This window comes from Tachyglossus aculeatus, chromosome 2 (genome assembly GCF_015852505.1).
Source record: "Tachyglossus aculeatus isolate mTacAcu1 chromosome 2, mTacAcu1.pri, whole genome shotgun sequence".
In the NCBI taxonomy this organism is placed as follows: domain Eukaryota; kingdom Metazoa; phylum Chordata; class Mammalia; order Monotremata; family Tachyglossidae; genus Tachyglossus; species Tachyglossus aculeatus.
The window spans coordinates 169,462,109-169,481,078 of record NC_052067.1 but is presented as its reverse complement, the minus strand read 5'-3'; the positions used below and the strand labels follow the sequence as shown (position 1 = coordinate 169,481,078).

General features: G+C 46.6%; 1 protein-coding gene across 13 annotated transcripts in view; it reads right to left on the bottom strand.

Annotated features, from left to right (window-relative positions):
- The window catches only part of C2CD5 (C2 calcium dependent domain containing 5), a 224,110-nt gene that overhangs the window by 153,277 nt on the left and 51,863 nt on the right, over nucleotides 1–18,970 (bottom strand). For 6 of the 13 annotated variants that reach the window (XM_038765549.1, XM_038765539.1, XM_038765557.1 and 3 more), the window contains 2 exons: nucleotides 4,202–4,287; nucleotides 2,373–2,405 (listed from right to left, as the gene is read on the bottom strand). In XM_038765549.1, coding sequence (XP_038621477.1) covers nucleotides 2,373–2,405; nucleotides 4,202–4,287 — 119 coding nt within the window. Of the gene's footprint in view, nucleotides 1–2,372; nucleotides 2,406–4,201; nucleotides 4,288–6,348; nucleotides 6,410–18,970 lie in introns of those variants that run through there. The other 7 variants (XM_038765568.1, XM_038765585.1, XM_038765563.1 and 4 more) reach the window with 2 other exon arrangements.

Here is an 18,970-nt window from a genome sequence, read left to right as displayed (position 1 = left end):
CTGACTGTCTTGCATCTACCACAGTGTTTAGTACAGTGCCTGGCACATCCATAGTAAGCGCTTAACAAATGCCACCAAAAAAACAATCTTTTATACTCTACAATTCCCCTTATCCACAATTGACTTTAACCTCTGTCTCCCCTTGTGGACTGTAAATCCTTTGAAAGCAGGGAGCCTGCTTGCCTAGCCCCTTTGTAGAGAAGCAGCCTGGCTCAGCGGAAAGAGTATGGGTTTTGGAGTCAGAGGTCATGGGTTCAAATCCCGGCTCCGCCAATTGTCAGCTATGTGACTTTGGGCAAGTCACTTCACTTCTCTGTGCCTCAGTTCTCTCATCTGTAAAATGGGGATGAAGACTGTGAGCCCCACGTGGGACAACCCGATCGCCTTGAATCCCCCCAGCGCTTAAAACAGTGCTTTGCACATAGTAAGTGCTTAACAAATACCATTATTATTATTATTATTATTACTTTCCCCTCCCAAGAACCTGTGCCCTAGTGATTAGAGCCTGGGCCTGGGAGTCAGAAGGTCACGAGTTCTAATCTGCCACTTGTCTGCTGTGTGACTTTGGGCAGGCCACTTCACTTCTCCGGGCTTCAGTTCCCTCACTGGGAAAATGGGGATGAAGACTGTGATGTCTGCCCGCCATCTAAAACTCAACATGTCGAAGACTGAGCTCCTTGCCTTCCCTCCCAAACCCTGCCCTCTCCCTGACTTTCCCATCTCTGTTGACGGCACTACCATCCTTCCCGTCTCACAAGCCCGCAACTCTGGTGTCATCCTCGACTCCGCTCTCTCATTCACCCCTCACATCCAAGCCGTCACCAAAACCTGCCGGTCTCAGCTCCGCAACATTGCCAAGATCCGCCCTTTCCTCTCCATCCAAACCGCTACCCTGCTCGTTCAATCTCTCACCGTATCCCGACCGGATTACTGCATCAGCCTCCTCTCCGATCTCCCATCCTCCTGTCTCTTCCCACTTCAATCCATACTTCACGCTGCTGCCTGGATCATCTCTGTGCAGAAACGCTCTGGGCATGTGACTCCCCTTTTCAAAAATCTCCAGTGGCTACCAATCAACCCTACGCATCAGGCAAATACTCCTCCCCCTGGGCTTCCAGGCTGTCCATCCATCCCCTGGCCCCCTCCTATCTCACCACCCTTCTCTCCTTCTCCAGCCCAGCCCGCACCCTCCGCTCCTCTGCCACTAATCTCCTCACCATTAGGCCTCGCTCTCGCCTGTCCCGCCATCGACCCCCGGCCCACATCATCCCCCGGGCCTGGAATGCCCCCAATCCCTCTGCCCCTCCGCCAAGCTAGCTCTCTTCCTCCCTTCAAGGCCCTGCTGAGAGCTCACCTCCTCCAGGAGGCCTTCCCAGACTGAGCCCCTTCCTTCCTCTCCCCCTCGTCCCCCTCTCCATCCCCCCCATCTTACCTCCTTCCCTTCCCCACAGCACCTGTATATATGTATATATGTTTGTACATATTTTTTACTCTATTTTATTTGTACATATCTATTCTATTTATTTTATTTTGTTAGTATGTTTGGTTTTGTTCTCTGTCTCCCCCTTTTAGACTGTGAGCCCGCTGTTGGGTAGGGACTGTCTCTATATTTTGCCAATTTGTACTTCCCAAGCGCTTAGCACAGTGCTCTGCATATAGTAAGCGCTCAATAAATACGATTGATGATGATTCTAGACTGTGAGCCCGCTGCTGGGTAGGGACTGTCTCTATATGTTGCCAACTTGTACTTCCCAAGCGCTTAGTACAGTGCTCCGCACCCAGTAAGTGCTCAATAAATACGATTCAATGAATTTAACTCATACTACTATCGTGGTTATTTCTTGTATCATATCCTAAAGGCTTCTTTTGAGAAAGCAGTATGCTCAGACTCTCATTGAAAGGGAAAGATTTTCACTCCTTGGCATTCTTTCTCTTTAAATTTCACTCTGCCTAAAACTTAGCCCAGAAACGTTAAGTGGATAAAAGAAATTTTTAAAAGCAGCATACAGTGCTTTTAAAAGAGGTGGCGATGTTTCTTTTGACAAGTTCTAGAAGCTTTCAAATGAAAACAGCGCACCCCTGAAAGCCATTTCCTTGTACCTTTAAACGGACACGAAATCATGCAGATTAGTAAAGCTAAAAAAAGGACAGAGCCGCCGAGTGCTGTTAAATTAAATTCAGACTAGACGTATTTCAAACAATAGGATAGGGAAAAAAAAAAAATGAGAATCCGGCAATGGTCGAGAAAAAAATAAACGAATAAATAAAGCTCCGAAAATTGTTCGACGAGCAACACGGAAGCTGGAAAAGCCCTCGATCTGAGAAAAGAAAAGGCCTTAAATCGCCATCCCGCGCCAGTTGGAGACACGTACCCGCTGTCTACAGAATCTATGAGGTGACCCTCCCTGAGCAACGGAGTGACACAGAGAAACAAAAAAAAAAATGGAAAGAGTACGTTACCCACCCGCTGTGGCGAGGCGCCGCGTCCCCCTCGCCCTCCAACCCCTCCGCTCAGCTCGACATTCCGTTCGGAATGGGTACTTACGCTGGATTTACCGGACGGAGCACAGAAATCGCGTCCGGAGACGGGGCCTGGGGAATTCTTGGGATTTCCCGGGCTAGCAACGGTTACGGAAACCGGAGAATGGGCAACTTGGAAAAAATGCGGGAGAAGGCCGTCTCTGCGGTACTACGGGACCCGCTCCTTCCAAGCGGAATATTCACTGCGGTCGGTCTCCCGTGAAAGTTTGCTATAGCTTCTTATCGCGAATTCCCGTCAGATTCGCTATTCCTTTGAAGCGGCTATATTATTCATTCATTCATTCAATGGTATTTATTGAGCGCTTACTGTGTGCACAGCACTGTACTAAGCGCTTGGAAAGGACATTTCTATCCTATTTATTTTATTTTGTTGGTATGTTTGGTTCTGTTCTCTGTCTCCCCCTTTTAGACTGTGAGCCCACTGTTGGGTAGGGACTGTCTCTATGTGTTGCCAATTTGTACTTCCCAAGCGCTTAGTACAGTGCTCTGCACATAGTAAGCGCTCAATAAATAATACGATTGATTGATTGATTGACTGATTGACAAGTCGGCAACAGATAGAGACGGTCCCGACACAACAATTATAGCTATAATTCTATTTGTTCTGACGATTTTGACATGAGATTTGCTGTTCCTTTGAAGCGGCTATATTATAGCTATAATTCTATTTGTCCTGACGATTTTGACACCTGTCTACATGTTCGGTTTTCTTGTGTCTCCCCCTTCTAAGCTGTGAAGCAGCCTCCCCAGCACTTAGAACAGTGCTTTGCACATAGTAAGCGCTTAACAGAGTCACCCAGCTGACAGTTGGCGGAGCCGGGGTTTGAACCCATCATCATCATCATCATCATCAATCGTATTTATTGAGCGCTTACTATGTGCAGAGCACTGTACTAAGCGCTTGGGAAGTACAAATTGGCAACATATAGAGACAGTCCCTACCCAACAGTGGGCTCACAGTCTAAACCCATGACCTCTGACTCCAAAGCCCGGGCTCTTTCCACTGAGCCACGCTGCTTCTCATATTAGTACAGTGCCCAGTCCCTCAGTCGATCGTATTTATCATGAGTAATAATGATATCTGTACATATTTATTCTATTTATTTTATTTTGTTAATATGTTTTGTTTTGTTCTCTGTCTCCCCCTTCTAGACTGCGAGCCCGTTGTCGGGTAGGGACCGTCTCTATATGTTGCCAACTTGTACTTCCCCAGCGCTTAGTCCAGTGCTCTGCACACAGTAAGCGCTCAATAAATACGATTGAATGAACAAGTGCCATTATTATTGTTGTAATTATTATCCCTCGGCCCGTAGAATCCGGCCGGCGGACGTTTCTGCTCTGCGGCCGGCTCCCATCGCGAAAACCCGACCAAACCGACGAGCCATCCGGCGTCCTTTTCCCCACCCCGGGTCGTGGCGGCTGCCGAGAATCAATCAATCAATCAATCGTACTTATTGAGCGCTTACTATGTGCAGAGCACTGTACTAAGCGCTTGGGAAGTACAAACTGGCAACATATAGAGACGGTCCCTACCCAACAGTGGGCTCACAGTCTAAAAAAGAGAAGTCGCCTGGGTTCCTGAGCTGGAGAACCGGGGGTGAGCTCGCTCGCGCTCGGAGGAAGCGCTCAATAAATCCGCGCTTGACGGCCGATTCCTTACCCTCTGCTCCAGGGCCGACTGAGTCTGCTGCCTCAGAAGCGCTTTAAAGGGTCCGCCGTCCTTCCCGGCGCTGCCGCTGCCCATTCCTAGGGAAGAGAGGCGATAATCAGGAGCCTCACCGACGCCTTTTAGCTCCGATGCACCGGGGTTGTAATGGACGCTAAAACGCGCCTCGGGATTATCCAGCCGTGGGGCCGGGGGGAGCCGACTCTGTAGAGGCGGCCTCCGCGCCGTTCCCGAAACACCGGAAAGTCTCCGTTCCCTCGTCGCGGACCGCCGGGAAGCGTGGCTCAATGGAAAGAGCCCGGGCTTGGGAGTCGGAGGTCATGGGTTCTAAAACCGACTCTTCAGCTGGGTGACTTCTGGGCAAGTCACTTCCCCAGGCCTCTGTCCCCTCATCTGGAAAATGGGGATGAAGACTGTGAGCCCCTGATGAACTTGTATCTCCCCCGGCGCTTAGAACAGTGCTTGGCACATAGTAAGCATCTAACAAATGCCACCGTTATTATTATTTAGACAAACTCGGGCTGCCCGATTTCACGTCGACGCCGCAGTCCGGCTGTCGATGGGCTCAGACCCAGCCCGGCACTTAGGACAGTGCCTGCCACGCAAGAAGCGCTCAACAAATACCACAGTGATGATTATTATTATTGCCCAGGAGACGACTGTTGCAAACGACTATTTTAACTGAACGACAGTCGAGGAACTTAGGGGTGTCGTCCCTTATTTTTAGTGCCGGCTCTTTCTAGCTCTATAGAGAGGCAGCGTGGCTCAGTGGCAAGAGCCCAGGCTTCAGAGTCAAAGGTCGTGGGTTCTAATCCCACCACCGCTACTTGTCAGCTGTGTGACTTTGGGAAAGTCACTTCACTTCTCTAGGCCTCAGTGACCTCATCTGGAAAATGGGGATGAAGACTGTGAGCCCCATGTGGGACACGCTGATTACCTTGTATCTACCCCAGCGCTTAGAACAGTGCTTGGCACATTGTAAGCGCTTGACAAATACCCTCATTATGATTATTTTTCCTTAGGAAGGAAACTCAGGGCTAGTCCTCCGTATTCCCGAAAACTCCCGACGACCTACAGAGTTTTACATTTCTCGGTGCATCGGGTCTCCCCAGTTTCACATTCCCACCCCCCGGAAAACCACGATGAAAAGAAAGGAAATGGGAAACAACATGGAAATAGAAGAAACCACACACATCGACAGCGAGTAAATACTTTCGGTGAGATCTTAACTCTTTTTAAAATCTAACAGCCGATTTCTTTCCCTCCCTGGTCTTCTTTTCTCGACTATCAATAGACGGGTTAGGAGCATGGAATTTTATTAGGGAAAGCGGGAGTGGGAGGGGAAGGGGAGGCCTTCTCGTACTGAAGGTAAAAATCCGTCCCAGCCCGTTCATTCCTAAATCACCACTACCGTGGGAAGGAGTCATTCGTGTGGCCTTTTAGGATTTTTTTTTTAGCTGTTTTTGGATAAGGAAACAAAGATTAGCATCGAATAGTCCCCGGGTGCTCATTCTGATTATTTTCAACGGTCTTTGATCTCACGTGGCATCGCAACAAAATCTTCCCAGGGACTATAGGATACTAAACAAAGAAGTGAGGCGAAGGTCTTAATGGGAAGCACGGGAAACACAAAACAGAATGTACTCTGAAGATAAAATGGAGCAGGATGATGACTAAGAGAGCGGGATGGGATGGCAACGAAAGGTGATGGCATGGAAAAATCCAGCGCGGATGGGAAGGAGAGCCGAACGGGGCTGGTCCGAACAGCCCAACTCTTTTCGGATGCTTGTGACGGGATAAGTCCGATAGCACGGATGGAGTTGGCGGGTCGGCAATATTTTAAAACGGATCACGCGGGTGCCTCTTTCTTTTTGTCGGGAGCAACGGCTTTTATACCCAGGCCTACGTAACGGTCATTTTTATTTAAAAAAAAAAAGCCTATCGATAACTACCCTCGGGTTCCCGTCAACCTAAATGTCGGTTGACTTTAACTCTCAAAGGAGAAAGAAAACACGAGGGTCCCCCCTCGGTCTATCCCAGTTCTCGTTCATCCCTCGCGCTTGCGATCCTTTTCCAAAACGCGCTCGTTTTTCAAATCTAAATAAATCGGCAAAAGAAAACGCATCACACTTGGCTCCTACCGGAAGCAGCGAGGAACAGCTCTTCGCTGAAAGAAACGCTTTTCCTCAGAACAACGGGGCTCCTACGGTCAGGCGGGAAGGGGGAAGGCCTAGGTCCGGGGAGACGGAGGCGGGGGGTTTTAAGATGAGGGGGACCCCGGGAGGTGGGGGGGGGAGGAGCTGGGAGACCGGCAGCTCCTAGATCTTTGGGGGGAAGATGCTGCGGAGGAAAGCGGCAGAGAAAAGACGCGGGGTCAGAGGGTGACCGGGAGGAAACGAAACCAAAACAGAGGCGGAATCGGAGGGGCAACGACAGGGGAAAAACGGAACGGTGAAAATGGAATTGTCAGAGGCGGAGAGATAGACTGCTTTGCATGTATTATAGATACACACACGAATATGTATATATACATGTGTGTGTGTGTGTGTGTGGATATGTCTACACATATACATGCATGTATCATAACTACATATATATACACATATATATACACATGTATATGTTTGCGTATATATGTATATATGTACGTATATGTATATATACACACATATGCATACATATACACATACATATATGCATATGTGTATATATGTATATGTGTGTATACATATATATACACATACATATACACATATATAAACACATACATATATGTATGTGCATATATATGTATACACACATATATGCATACATATACACATACATATATGTATATGTGTATATATGTATATATGTGTGTATGCATATATATACACATACATATACACATATATAAACACATACATATATGTATGTGCATATATATGTATGTGTATATATACATATGCACGTGTATGCATATATATACATACATGTATGTATGTGTGTATGTATGTGTATATATACATATATATGTATATATACATGCATATACACATGTACACACATACATATATGTATGTGTGTATATATGTGTGTATTTGTATATATGTGTGTATTTGTATATATGTGTGTGTAGTTATATGTAGTTATATATGTATATATATACACGTATATATATGTATATATATGTGCACACATATATGCACATATATATATATATATATATATATATATATATATATATATATATATATATATACAGAGAAGCTGCGTGGCTCCAGTGGAAAGGGCACGGGCTTTGGAGTCAGAGGTCATGGGTTTGAATCCCAGCTCCACCACATTTCTGCTGTGTGACCTTGGGCAAGTCACTTCACTTCTCTGGGCCTCAGTGACCTCATCTGTAAAATGGGGATGAATCCTGTGAGGGGCCCCCCGTGGGACAACCTGATCACCTTGTAACAGCCCCAGCGCTTAGAACAGTGCTTTGCACATAGTAAGCGCTTAATAAATGCTATCATTATTATTATTATATACGTATATTTGTGTGTATATAACGGTGGTATGGAAAGAGTCACTGCTGGCAAGCACACAAAAACCACACACCACGGCCACAATGGACACGAAAGGCAGAACTTCCCACTCCGCCTGGGCGGACTTCGTTAAAAGACCGAGACGGACGGGAACCGTTTTCTCGCCTAAGGACTTGGCTGTGAAGCCAGCGGCTGTCCGGTACGTTGAGGCCAAAGCCTTTCTCCTAAACCCGCCCCCCTTCTCTCCTCTTTAAAGATTTTGGACGTCGGGGTTTTTGAAAACGGGTGAGATTCATTAAAAACTAAAGTTGGTGGTATTTAGAGAGCGCCGGCTGTGTGCGGAGTACTCTGTACTGGACGCTTTGAAAAGTATCATTAACGTCCTCGCCCACAGAGCAACAGGCGTCATATAAGGAGGCCTTCCCAGACTGACCCCCTTCCTTCCTCTCCCCCTCATCCCCCTCTCCATCCCCCCCCATCTTACCTCCTTCCCTTCCCCACGGCACCTGTATATATGGATATATGTTTGTACAGATTTATTACTCTATTTATTTATCTTACTTGTACATATCTATTCTATTTATTTTATTTTGTTAGTATGTTTGGTTTTGTTCTCTGTCTCCCCCTTTTAGACTGTGAGCCCACTGTTGGGTAGGGACTGTCTCTATGTGTTGCCAATTTGTACTTCCCAAGCGCTTAGTACAGTGCTCTGCACACAGTAAGCGCTCAATAAATACGATTGATGATATAAATGCATTACTCTATTTATTTATTTATTTATTTTACTTGTACATATCTATTCTATTTATTTTATTTTGTTAGTACGTTTGGTTTTGTTCCCTGTCTCCCCCTTCTAGACTGTGAGCCCGCTGTTGGGTAGGGACTGTCTCTATGTGTTGCCCACTTGTACTTCCCAAGCACTTAGTACAGTGCTCTGCACACAGTAAGCGCTCAATAAATACGATTGATTGATTGATTGATTGATATAAATACAGTGGAAATTCCGTCTTTCTCTTTGACGGGGGAAGAGTTATATGTGCCTCCTTGGGAACGCTGGCTCAGTCAAGTCATGTAATAATAACAGTAATAATAATAATGATAATTAAGCAGTGCGGCTCAGGGGAAAGAGCCCGGGCTCTGGAGTCAGAGGTCATAGGTTCAAATCCCGGTTCCCCCACTTGTCAGCTGTGTGACTTTGGGCAAGTCACTCAACTTCTCTGAACCTCAGTGACCTCATCTGTAAAATGGGGATTAAGACTGTGAGCCCCCCGTGGGCCAACCTGATCACCTTGTAACCTCCCCAGCGCTTAGAACAGGGCTTTGCACATAGTAAGTGCTTAATAAACGCCATTATTATTATTATTATTAGTCCAGCGCTCTGCACGCGGTGAGTGCTCAATAATTACATATGAACGAATGGCACAGTCCCTGTCCCACACAGGGTTCGGGGTCTTCATCTCCATTTTACGGATGAGGAGACTGAGACCCAGAGAAGTGAAGTGACTCGTCCAAGGTCACACCCGGCATTGAGGCCTGTCTACTTGTTTTGTTTTGTTGCCCGTCTCCCCCCTTCTGGACCGTGAGCCTGTTGTTGGGTAGGGATTGTCGCTATCCTCATCATCACCATCAATCGTATTTATTGAGCGCTTACTATGTGCAGAGCACTGGACTAAGCACTTGGGAAGTACGAGTTGGCAACATATACAGTCCCTACCCACCAGTGGGCTCACAGTCTAAAAGGGGAAGACAGAGAACAAAACCAAACATACTAACAAAATAAAATAAATAGAATAGATATGTACAAGTAAAATAAATTAAATAAATAGAGTAATAAATATGTACAAACATATATACATATATACAGGTATCTGAAGCACCAGCGTGGCTCGATGGAAAGAGCCCAGGCTTTGGAGTCAGAGGCCATGGGTTCAAATCCCGGCTCCGCCAATTGTCAGCTTGGTGACTTTGGGCAAGTCACTTCACTTCTCCGGGCCTCAGTTCCCTCATCTGTCAAATGGGGATTAAGACTGTGAGCCCCTTGTGGGACAACCTGATCACCTTGTAACCTCCCCAGCGTTTAGAACAGTGCTTTGCACATAGTAAGCGCTTAATAAACTCCATCATTATTAGTATTATTATTATCTGTTGCTGAACTGTCCTTTCCAAGCTCTTAGTCCAGTGCTCTGCACACAGTAAGCGCTCAATAAATGCGATCGAATGAAATACAATTGAATGAAGGAACAAATGGCAGAGCCGGGATGAGGGGCCCGGGTTCTACCCACTGGGGCTCCCTGCTACTCTTCTCCCTCTGCTTCACACAGAAGCAGCATGGCTTAGTGGAAAGAGCCCGGGCTTGGGAGGCAGAGGTTGTGGGTTCTAATCCCGGCTCCGCCACTAATCAGATGGGTGACTTTGGGCAGGTCACTTCACTTCTCTGGGCCTCAGTTCCCTCATCTGGAAAATGGGGATGAAGTCTGTGAGCCCCACATGGGACAACCTGATGACCTTGTATCTTCCCCATCTTTTAGAACAGTGCTTGGCACATAGTAAGTGCTTAACAAATACCATTATTATTATTATTATTATTATTATTATTATTATTATTATTATTATTATTATTCTCCTGTCATTCGTTTCCAGGCCTCTCTCCTCCCAAACAGCAGTGGGGTTCCTCCACCTTGTGGAAGGTGACTTTTGAAAGCTCTGCCAGCTTTTAAGTCACTTCACTTCTCTGTGCCTCACTTACCCCATCTGGAAAATGGGGATGAAGACTGTGAGCCCCACATGGGACAACCTGATCACCTTGTATCTACCCCATTTTTTAGAACAGTCCTTGGCACATAGTAAGTGATTAACAAATACCATTATTATTATTATTATTATTATTATTATTATTATTATTATTCTCCTGTCATTCGTTTCCAGGCCTCTCTCCTCCCAAACAGCAGTGGGGTTCCTCCGCCTTGTGGAAGGTGACTTTTGAAAGCTCTGCCTGCTTTTAAGTCACTTAACTTCTCTGTGCCTCATTTACCCCATCTGGAAAATGGGGATGAAGACTGTGAGCCCCACATGGGACAAGCTGATCACCTTGTATCTCCCCCATCTTTTAGAACAGTGCTTGGCACATAGTAAGTGCTTAACAAATACCATCATCATAACTATTATTATTATTATTATTATTATTATTATTATCCTGACATTCGTTTCCAGGCCTCTCTCCTCCCAAACAGCAGGGGGGTTCCTCCGCCTTGAGGAAGGTGACTTTAGAAAGCTCTGCCCACTTTTAAGTCACTTCACTTCTCTGTGCCTCACTTACCTCATCTGGAAAATGGGGATGAAGTCTGTGAGCCCCACGTGGGACAACCTGATGACCTTGTATCTACCCCATCTTTTAGAACAGTGCTTGGCACATAGTAAGTGCTTAACAAATACCATCATTATTATTATTATTATTATTATTATTATTCTCCTGTCATTCATTTCCAGGCCTCTCTCCTCCCACACAGCAGGGGGGTTCCTCCGCCTTGCGGAAGGTGACTTTCGAAAGCTCTGCCCGCTTTTAAGTCACTTCACTTCTCTGTGCCTCACTTACTTCATCTGGAAAATGGGGATAAGTCTGTGAGCCCCACATGGGACAACCTGATCACCTTGTATCTCCCCCATCTTTTAGAACAGTGCTTGGCACATAGTAAGTGCTTAACAAATACCATCATCATCATTATTATTATTATTATTATTATTATTATTATTATTATTATTATTCTCCTGACATTCGTTTCCAGGCCTCTCTCCTCCCAAACAGCAGTGGGGTTCCTCCGCCTTGCGGAAGGTGACTTTTGAAAGCTCTGCCCGCTTTTAAGTCACTTCACTTCTCTGTGCCTCACTTACCCCATCTGGAAAATGGGGATGAAGACTGTGAGCCCCACGTGGGACAACCTGATCACCTTGTACCTACCCCATCTTTTAGAACAGTGCTTGGCACATAGTAAGTGCTTAACAAATACCATTATTATTATTATTATTATTATTATTATTATTATTCCCTGTCATTCGTTTCCAGGCCTCTCTCCCCCACACAGCAGGGGGGTTCCTCCGCCTTGCGGAAGGTGACTTTTGAAAGCTCTGCCCGCTTTTAAGTCACTTCACTTCTCTGTGCCTCACTTACCTCATCTGGAAAATGGGGATGAAGTCTGTGAGCCCCACGTGGGACAACCTGATGACCTTGCATCCCCCCTACGGCTTAGAACAGTGCTTGGCACATAGTAAACGCTTAACAAATGCTATCATCACCATCATCATTATTCTATATGTTGCCAACTTGTACTTCCCAAGCGCTCAGTACAGTGCTCTGCACACAGTAAGCGCTCAATAAATATGAATGATGATGATGATGATCATCATTATTATTATTATTTTAAAGGTGTTCCACTATTTGTTTCCGTGAGGAGATTTCTCTTTCTCCCCACCGTCGAGGTGGGAGGTGGTGAGACGTGGCCGATCGCCAACCAGCCCCAGGAACGCGTCTTCACTCTTCCTGCCCAAGCCCTCATTTCCACGCCACAACCTTCAGGGTGACAATGGTGGAATGTGTTAAGCGCTTACTATGTGCCGGGCTCTGTACTGAGCGCTGGGGTGGATCTCAGCAAATTGGGTTGGATACAGTCCCCGTCCCAACGGGGGGCTCACGGTCTCCATCCCTAGAACACTGCTTGACACACTGTCTCTATATGTTGCCAACTTGTACTTCCCAAGCGCTTAGTACAGTGCTCTGCACACAGTAAGCGCTCAATAAATACGATTGATTGATTAACAAATACCATCATTACTCTTATTAATTTGTGGGCAGGGAATGTGTCTGTTATAGTGCTCTTTGCACTCTCCCAAGCGCTTAGTACAGTGCTTTGCACACGGTAAGCGCTCAATCAATACAATTGAATGAACGAACGCTCTCCCAAGAGCTTAGTCATTATGATGATTATGGTATTTATAATAATAATAACATTTATTAAGCACTTACTATGTGCAAAAATACAGTTCTAAGGTGACCAGGTTGTCCCACAGGGGGCTCAAAGTCTTCATCCCCATTTTACAGATGAGGTCACTGAGGCCCAGAGAAGTGAAGTGACTTGCCCAAAGTCACACAGCTAGTGATGGTATTTGTTAAGCACTTCCAAGCACTGTTTTTCCAAGCTCCAAAGCAAGTCCATATCTGGCCTCTACTGATTTCTATTCAAGTCTGTCTCCCCGACTCTAGACTGTAAGCTTGTTGTGGGCGGGAAATGTGTCTGTTTATTGTTCTATTATATTCTGCCAAGCACTTATTACAATGCTCTGCACATAGTAAATGCTCAAAAAAATGACTGACGGACTACTGTGATCTGCATATAGGTAGTGCTTCATGAATACAATTGACTGACTGATTTTGGTGAGGTGAATAATAATAATAATGCTATTTGTTAATAATAATAATAATAATAATAATGACATTTATTAAGCACTTACTATGACTAGACTGTGGGCCCGTTGTTGGGTAGGGACCTTCTCTATATGTTGCCATCTTGTACTTCCCAAGCACTTAGTACAGTGCTCTGCACACAGTTAAGTGCTCAATGAATTGGCTTGGCTTCACCTTGGCTTCACAGACTCCGTCCTCTCCTGGTTCTCCTCTTATCTCTCTGGTCGTTCTTTCTCAGTCTCTTTTGCAGGCTCCTCCTCCCCCTCCCATCCTCTTACTGTGGGGGTTCCCCAAGGGTCAGTGCTTGGTCCCCTTCTGTTCTCGATCTACACGCACTCCCTCGGTGACCTCATTCGCTCCCACGGCTTCAACTATCATCTCTACGCCGATGGCACCCAGATCTCCATCTCTGCCCCTGCTCTCTCCCCCTCCCTCCAGGCTCGCATCTCCTCCTGCCTTCAGGACATCTCCATCTGGATGTCCGCCCGCCACCTAAAGCTCAACATGTCGAAGACTGAGCTCCTTGTCTTCCCTCCCAAACCCTGCCCTCTCCCTGACTTTCCCATCTCTGTTGACGGCACTACCATCCTTCCCGTCTCACAAGCCCGCAACCTTGGTGTCATCCTCGACTCTGCTCTCTCGTTCACCCCTCACATCCAAGCCGTCACCAAAACCTTCCAGTCTCACCTCTTGGCAACATTGCCAAGATCCACCCTTTCCTCTCCATCCAAACCTCTACCGTGCTCGTTCAAGCTCTCATCCTATCCCGTCAGGACTACTGTATCAGCCTCCTCTCTGATCTCCCATCCTCGTGTCTCTCCCCACTTCAATCCGTACTTCATGCTGCTGCCCGGATTATCTTTGTGCAGAAACGCTCTGGGCCTGTTACTCCCCTCCTCAAAAATCTCCAGTGGCTGCCAGTCAACCTATGCATGAAGCAGAAACTCCTCACCCTGGGCTTCAAGGCTGTCCATCACCTCGCCCCCTCCTACCTCCCCTCCCTTCTCTCCTTCTCCAGCCCAGCCCCCCCCCCCTCCGCTCCTCCGCCGCTGATCTCCTCACTGTACCTCGCTCTCGCCTGTCCCGCCGTCGACCCCCGGCCCACGTCATCCCCCGGGCCTGGAATGCCCCCAATCCCTCTGCCCCTCCGCCAAGCTAGCTCTCTTCCTCCCTTCAAGGCCCTGCTGAGAGCTCACCTCCTCCAGGAGGCCTTCCCACACTGAGCCCCGTCCTTCCTCTCCCCCTCCTCCCTCTCTCCATCCCCCCCCACCTTACCTCCTTCCCCTCCCCACAGCACCTGTATATATGTATATATGTTTGTATGTATTTATTACTCTATTTATTTATTTATTTATTTTATTTGTACATATTTATTCTATTTATTTTATTTTGTTAATATGTTTTGTTTTGTTCTCTGTCTCCCCGTTCTAGACTGTGAGCCCACTGTTGGGTAGGGACCATCTGTATATGTTGTCAACTTGTACTTCCCAAGCGCTTAGTACAGTGCTCTGCACACAGTAAGTAGTCAACAAATATGAATGAATGAATGAATGAATGAATAAATACAACTGAATGAATGAATGAATGAATGAATGCAAAGCACTGTTCTAAGCGCTGGGGGGGTTACAAGGTGATCAGTTTGTCCCACAGGGGGCTCACAGTCTTCATCCCCATTTTTCAGATGAGGTAACTGAGGCCCAGAGAAGTGAAGTGACTCGCCCAAGTCACACAGCTGACAATTGGCGGAGCCGGGATTTGAACCCACGACCTCTGACTCCGAAGCCCGGGCTCTTCTCCGCTGAGCCCCGCTGCTTCTCTTGTTAAGCACTTACTATGTGTCAGACACTGTACTAAGCACTGGGGTGGATACAAGATAATTGGGCTGGACACGGTCCCCGTCCCATGTGGGCTTCTAGACTGTGAGCCCACTGTTGGGTAGGGACCGTCTCTATATGTTGCCAATTTGTGCTTCCCAAGTGCTTAGTACAGTGCTCTGCACACAGTAAGTGCTCTATAAATACGATTGTTTGATTGATTGATTGTTGGGTAGGGACTGTCTCTATATGTTGCCAACTTGGACTTCCCAAGCGCTTAGCTTGGACTTCCCAAGCGCTTCCCAAGCGCTTCCTTCCTCTCCCCCTCGTCCCCCTCTCCATCCCCCCATCTTACCTCCTTCCCTTCCCCACAGCACCTGTATATATGTACATATGGTTGTACATATTTATTACTCTATTTATTTATTTATTCATTTTACTTGTACATTTCTATCCTATTTATTTTATTTTGTTGGTATGTTTGGTTCTGTTCTCTGTCTCCCCCTTTTAGACTGTGAGCCCACTGTTGGGTAGGGACTGTCTCTATGTGTTGCCAATTTGGACTTCCCAAGCGCTTAGTACAGTGCTCTGCACATAGTAAGTGCTCAATAAATACGATTGATTGATTGATTGATTAGTACAGTGCTCTGCACACAGTAAGCGCTCTATAAATACGATTGATTGATTGATTGATTGTTGGGTAGGGACCGTCTCTAGATGTTGCCAGCTTGTACTTCCCAAGCTCTTAGTACAGTGCTCTGCACACAGTAAGCGCTCAATAAATACAATTGATTGATTGATTGATTTGTTGATTGACTCAGCATCTTAATCCCCATTTTTAAGGCTGAGGTCACCGAGGCCCAACGAAGTGAAGTGCCCAAGGTCACACGGCGGACAAGTGGTGGAATTAGAACGCACGACCTTCTGACTCATTCACTCATTCATTCAACCATATTTATTGAGCGCTTACTGTGTGCAGAGCACTGGACTAAGTGCTTGGGAAGTACAAGTTGGCAACATCTAGAGACTCTCGGGACTGTGCTCTACCCACTGGGCCACACTGCTCCCTAGCATTACGTTTCGGACCGAAAACGAGGCCAGGCGGGTGACGCCGTTCTGCCTGCCGAGATGGGGCTTTTGACATTTGCAAATGCCAGAAGAAAGCGAGTTTACCCAAGAAACACCTGCCGGGCCGATGTCATAAAGGGATTAATGAGAACAAAAGCTAAAATAATGCCAAAATTTGGGAATTTTGGGGAAAAAACCCTTAACCGCAACTGAAGCCCCCAAATGATCTTCCCCAGAATTATTATAAGCTCTTTTTAAACCGTTTTTTAAACTTTTTGAAACCCGTACTCTAGGCTTTTATCTCAGGCTAGAGACGAAAAGACGTCTTCCAAGGCATGGGAGGGAAGAGGGACTCTCACTCATTCAATTGCATTTATTGAGCGCTTACTGTGTGCAGAGCACTGTACTAAGCGCTTGGGAAGTACAAGTTGGCTCTCCCGCTAGACTGTCGGCTACGTTCAGTCATTCATTCATTCAATTGCATTTATTGAGCGCTTACTGTGTGCAGAGCACTGGACTAAGCGCTTGGGAAGTACAAGTTGGCTCTCCCTCTAGACTGTCGGCTACGTTCAGTCACTCATTCATTCAATTGCATTTATTGAGCTCTTACTGTGTGCAGAGTACTGTACTAAGCACTTGGGAAGTACAAGTTGGCTCTCCCTCTACACTGTCAGCTACGTTCAGTCATTCATTCATTCAATTGCATTTATTGAGCGCTTACTGTGTGCAGAGCACTGTACTAAGCGCTTGGGAAGTACAAGTTGGCTCTCCCTCCAGACTGTTGGCTACGTTCATTCATTCATTCATTCAATTGCATTTATTGAGCGCTTACTGTGTGCAGAGCACTGGACTAAGCGCTTGGGAAGTACAAGTTGGCTCTCCCTCTAGACTGTCGGCTACGTTCATTCATTCATTCATTCAATTGCATTTATTGAGCGCTTACTGTGTGCAGAGCACTGTACTAAGCGCTTGGGAAGTACAAGTTGGCTCTCCCTCTAGACTGTCGGCTACGTTCAGTCATTCATTCTTTCAATTGCATTTATTGAGCTCTTACTGTGTGCAGAGCACTGGACTAAGCGCTTGGGAAGTACAAGTTGGCTCTCCCTCTAGACTGTCGGCTACGTTCTTCATTCAATTGCATTTATTGAGCGCTTACTGTGTGCAGAGCACTGTACTAAGCGCTTGGGAAGTACAAGTTGGCTCTCCCTCTAGACTGTTGGCTACGTTCATTCATTCATTCATTCAATTGCATTTATTGAGCGCTTACTGTGTGCAGAGCACTGGACTAAGCGCTTGGGAAGTACAAGTTGGCTCTCCCTCTAGACTGTCAGCTACGTTCATTCATTCATTCATTCAATTGCATTTATTGAGCGCTTACTGTGTGCAGAGCACTGGACTAAGCGCTTGGGAAGTACAAGTTGGCTCTCCCTCTAGACTGTCGGCTACGTTCATTCATTCATTCATTCAATTGCATTTATTGAGCGCTTACTGTGTGCAGAGCACTGGACTAAGCGCTTGGGAAGTACAAGTTGGCTCTCCCTCTAGACTGTCGGCTACGTTCATTCATTCATTCATTCAATTGCATTTATTGAGCGCTTACTGTGTGCAGAGCACTGGACTAAGCGCTTGGGAAGTACAAGTTGGCTCTCCCTCTAGACTGTCAGCTACGTTCATTCACATTCATTCATTCAATTGCATTTATTGAGCGCTTACTGTGTGCAGAGCACTGGACTAAGCGCTTGGGAAGTACAAGTTGGCTCTCCCTCTAGACTGTCGGCTACGTTCATTCATTCATTCATTCAATTGCATTTATTGAGCGCTTACTGTGTGCAGAGCACTGGACTAAGCGCTTGGGAAGTACAAGTTGGCTCTCCCTCTAGACTGTCGGCTACGTTCATTCATTCATTCATTCAATTGCATTTATTGAGCGCTTACTGTGTGCAGAGCACTGTACTAAGCGCTTGGGAAGTACAAGTTGGCTCTCCCTCTAGACTGTCGGCTACGTTCATTCATTCATTCATTCAATTGCATTTATTGAGCGCTTACTGTGTGCACAGCACTGTACTAAGCGCTTGGGAAGTACAAGTTGGCTCTCCCTCTAGACTGTCAGCTACGTGCGGGCAGGGAACGTGTCTGCCAACTCGGCTCTATGCGGGCAGGGGACGTGTCTACCAACTCGGCTCTATTGGAATCTCAAGCGCTTAGTCCAGTGCTCTGCACACAGTAAGCGCTCAATAAATACGATTGATTGATTGATTGAATCTCCTGAGCGCTTAGTACAGTGCTCTACACACGATAAGTGCTCGGTGGGAAGCAGCCTGGCGTAGTGGGTAGAGCCCGGGCTGGGAGTGAGAAGGTCATGGGTTCCAATTCCGTCTCCTCCACTTGTCTGCTGTGTGACCTTGGGCAAGTCACTGCAGAGTGGCTTAGTGGCGAGAGCCCGGGCTTGGGGGGCGGAGGACGTGGGTTCTAATTCCGGCTCTGCCACTCAATCAATCAATCGTATTTACTGAGCGCTTACTGTGTGCAGGGCACTGTACTAAGTGCTTGGGAAGTACAAGTTGGCAACATATAGAGACGGTCCCTGCCCTACAGTGGGCTCACAGTCTAAAAGGGGGAGACAGAGAACAAAACCAAACAGACTAACAAAATAAAATAAATAGAATAGATATGTACAAGTAAAATAAATAAATAAATAGAGTAATAAATATGTACAAACATATATACATACACACAGGTGCTGTGAGGAAGGGAAGGAGGTAAGATGAGGGGGGGGACTCGTCTGCTCTGTGACCTTGGGCAAGTCACTTCGCTTCTCTGGGCCTCATTCATCTCATCTGGAAAATGGGGATGAAGACGGTGAGCCCCACGCGGAACAACCTGATGACCCTGCATCTACCCCAGCGCTTAGAAC